The sequence below is a fragment of the Lathyrus oleraceus genome, chromosome 4 (genome assembly GCF_024323335.1).
Source record: "Lathyrus oleraceus cultivar Zhongwan6 chromosome 4, CAAS_Psat_ZW6_1.0, whole genome shotgun sequence".
Lineage (NCBI taxonomy): Eukaryota > Viridiplantae > Streptophyta > Magnoliopsida > Fabales > Fabaceae > Lathyrus > Lathyrus oleraceus.
This window is the reverse complement of record NC_066582.1, coordinates 17,649,659-17,653,416: the sequence shown is the minus strand read 5'-3', so window position 1 is coordinate 17,653,416 and position 3,758 is coordinate 17,649,659. Positions and strand designations below refer to the sequence as shown.

The following is a 3,758-nucleotide window of genomic DNA, read 5'->3' as shown; positions in this document are numbered from 1 at the left end:
AATAAACATCTTGGTAACTTTGAATTTCATCAAATCTAAAAAATAATAAAACTTCTCGGTCTCTAAGTAATTGCAATTTTGATCAAAGTTAATACTATTTTTCGACAAATCAAATTTATCGAAATATTCATGATCATAACTGATTATTTCAACTTTAACTTTTCAACAAAACTTTAATAATACTTAGGATAATGCTAACACTCCTAATAAAGCAACCTCTTTACCGTTTTACCTCCATGACTTTCTATCCACAAAATCTACATTGTCGCTACCACTCAATTATGTATCTATACTATCTTTCTTTATCCACAACCCCCGAGCACTCTCCTTCATTCTTATTCTCACACAAAAACTCTCAACATGGCGGCTTTGGCCTCCGCAACCGCCACTGTTTCCTCCTTCGCCTTGAGACCCACGCCATTTTCTTCTTCTCGCATCTCTCTCACTTCAGCTAAATTCCCTTTCTCAAACAATCTCAATCCCCTCAAACTCAATTGGTCCAGTAGCATTTCCGCTCCAATTCTTCACCAAAACCATTCCACCGTTACCGCTCCTCCTCGTTCTCTCACTATTGTTTCCGCTAAAGGCTACAAATTGAAAACTCACAAGGTATTATTATACTCTCTTCCTCTTTCACAAACTCGTTTCAGCTTTCAATTTTGAAATTATTTGAATTTGATTTTTATTTTCCACAGGCATCGGCGAAGCGATTTAGGGTTACCGGCGCTGGTAAAATTGTGCGGAGGAGAGCAGGGAAGCAACATTTGCTATACAAGAAAAATAAAAAGAGGAAGTTGCGACTCTCCAAAATGGTTAGTTACTTCATTCTACATTGCTTTTTCAATGGAACCCTAATTCATTGCCAAAGGGGATTGCTTTTTTTTAGTAATTATAATGAATTGCTGATAAATAACTGAATTTGTTGTGGCATGTGGAGTGTTTGTGTTCTACCTTCATGTTCTTTAAGAGATGATTTTTTGAAAAATTTCAAACGAATTGTCTGTTATGCTTGTAATATGGTATTTTTATGCTGGATTAGTTTGGTGTTTGGCTTGGTTATTTGGAATATGAAGTACTTGGTTTAAAACACTTACATTAGCGCGAAGATGACCACGACAAAACGGTGTCGCAAGGTGCCAATATTATTTACCGTTTTTATGATAAAGAAAAAATTGTGGTTAATTCACACCGGAATGACCGCAATTAGTGTCGCAATATTGTACGATCAAAATCGCAAAAGCCTTTACGCAACTTCGACCGCGACTGTTTTTTAAAACCTTTCAGCCCCAGTGATAAGCTTACCGCATACCTTGATCTAGAGTTCCTTAGGAGTTTTGATACAAAAGCGTATAGGACTGGTTAGATTGTTTTGTGTAGTTGTTATTCGTGGCTCTATTATGTCAAAAACTGTTCTTTTGATCTCAACAATGTCATGATGTTTTACTATATTACTAGATGTTTTAATTAACTTTTTTTTTCTTTGGGTTGGATTGTGAGATTTCTAGATCAGGGTGACTCTCACAAAATGGGAATAGATGCAAAAGTTGGAAGATAAATTCTGTCTTCTCTCTATTTTTCTCGTATTGCGAAGATAAATACAAGATTGTGATATTAAAACATCTACCCTATGCATTTGCGTACCAGACAAAGTATCTGCATTATATAGCTCTAGTAGTTACCATAGATCTATATTGCTTTCCAATTTCCATGTCCATATATTCTGATACCCCGAAAGCCATTTTGATCTTATGCGTCAAATTTGAGTAGTAAGATCTTAAAACAAACTTGAAAAGACTTTGCCTTTTCCCTAACTATCCTGTGAATTATGAGTTTTTCACACGGTTGGGTTTGGTCTTTAATCTTTTTTTTCTTGTAAATCGAGATTAATAATTTGGATAAAAGCATGGTCCTGGATAGAATATTGTGGCGGAAGTTGATCCATGTAGCCGACTCCACTTAGTGGGATGAGACTTAATTGTTGTTGTTGTATCAAGAACACCCGATTCTTGTTTCTTACAAACATACTTCGTTATAAGTTTTCTTAGCCAGGTAGGTAGTTATTATATGAGAATGTGGAATTTACTCATTTTAGCTGTCAATATCATATATTTTTACAACATTGGATTATACTCAAAAGGTTGACATTTGTCTGATAGATATGGTCCTGATTGAAGCCTGTGTTATGTTAATAGCTTAATAGTTAGTTGGTAAGTTAGCTAATTAAGAAATAAGGCATGTTGCGTCTAAATAAGAAGGGAGCGTTAGAGAGTGGAATTGGTAAGCGTAAGGGCCTTTGGGCATTCGGGAGGGTGGTAAGACATTGAAACTCTGCTGATTGTTTGTATTTAAGGGAAATATTCCCTATTTTCTCTAATAAAATTATGACTTCCTTTGAATAATCTATACAATATATACTTAAAACTGAGCTATTAAGCATTGGTTTGAACTAGATATGTGTAAAAAGAAACCTTATATGGCATATATATTTAAACCATGTCATTTAATTGAAATATTTGCTAATCAAGACTTGCACATCAAAATTAATAGACTATATTTATTCCAAGTTGCACATTTTCAATTGTTTTTTCATAATCATAACAAAACATCCACAAATACTTGCCTACTGTCTCCAAATGTCTATCACTTAAATTTTATCTGTAAATTGATGTGAAGTGATAAATTTAAACACACTTATTAAGTTATGGAATCGATTTCCTCGTCTCTAACATTTTTTTATTGCCGAGCACAGGTCCAGGTCAACAGAAGTGACTATGACAATGTAATTGGAGCATTGCCATATCTGAAAGTAAACAGAAAAGCTACATAAATAAATGCTGTGATTGCAAATTCTAGTCATGAATCTAGCCCTGTTTAGTCTAATGAATTGTGATATCTCCAATATCTTTTTACAGTATTTGAAAGTTGTTTAATTTTACAGATGAATTGAGGTAGTTTTGCCACTTGAAATATCAGTGGCTCAGGAAAATGTTGCCTTTTCTGTATCATGTAATAACATTTTGTATTTATATCATTGTCAATTTCTACTATTTGCATTTCACCATGTAAGGTGAGTCTTTTTTTAATGAACTTTTGGTGGTGAATCATGTGGTCACCATAATCTATATATTAGATGAAATTTTGCCTATCAATTTTTAGAAATCGGGATATTATTTTGATTTTTGAATGTCAAGATAATATAATCCTTAATTGTAATAAAATTACAAAAATATAATGCCCTTGGCCAAATCGTAGATTTAATTTTAAAATATTGATATAACATGACAAAATGTTATAATTTTATTGGATGATAGTGTAAAAAAAGTTTACAAAGTGCACTACCTTTAATCTTTTATATATATATATATATATATATATATATATATATATATATATATATATATATATATAAAAGATTAAAGGTAGTGCACTTTGTAAACTTTTTTTACACTATCATCCAATAAAATTATAACATTTTGTCATGTTATATCAATATTTTAAAATTAAATCTACGATTTGGCGGGATACACGTCTCTGATTGGTTGACAGTGTAAAAATATTTTACACTGTTAGTGCATAGTCTTTTTTCTCTCTCTATATATAAAGAGTATATTCTAGAATAGAGAATTTATACCACGATCTGTATAGTTTTCTATATAAATCATCTTCTGCTGTGCTATTCAACATACGGTTTAATCTAAATGTCTCTTAGTCTTGTTTATTTCAACATGGTATTAAAGTCTGCTAAGAGACAATTTTTT

The 3,758-nt window shown here is 32.2% G+C and overlaps 1 protein-coding gene across 1 annotated transcript; it reads left to right on the top strand.

The window, feature by feature from the left end:
- The first annotated feature begins 241 nt into the window (after nucleotides 1-241).
- LOC127138467 (50S ribosomal protein L35, chloroplastic) lies at nucleotides 242-3,047 on the top strand. The gene is made up of 3 exons (XM_051064928.1): nucleotides 242-609; nucleotides 696-812; nucleotides 2,750-3,047. Exons 1-3 carry the CDS (start codon nucleotides 361-363, stop codon nucleotides 2,825-2,827), a joined length of 444 nt encoding a protein of 147 aa, XP_050920885.1. The 5' UTR covers nucleotides 242-360; the 3' UTR covers nucleotides 2,828-3,047.
- The last annotated feature ends 711 nt before the right edge of the window (nucleotides 3,048-3,758 follow it).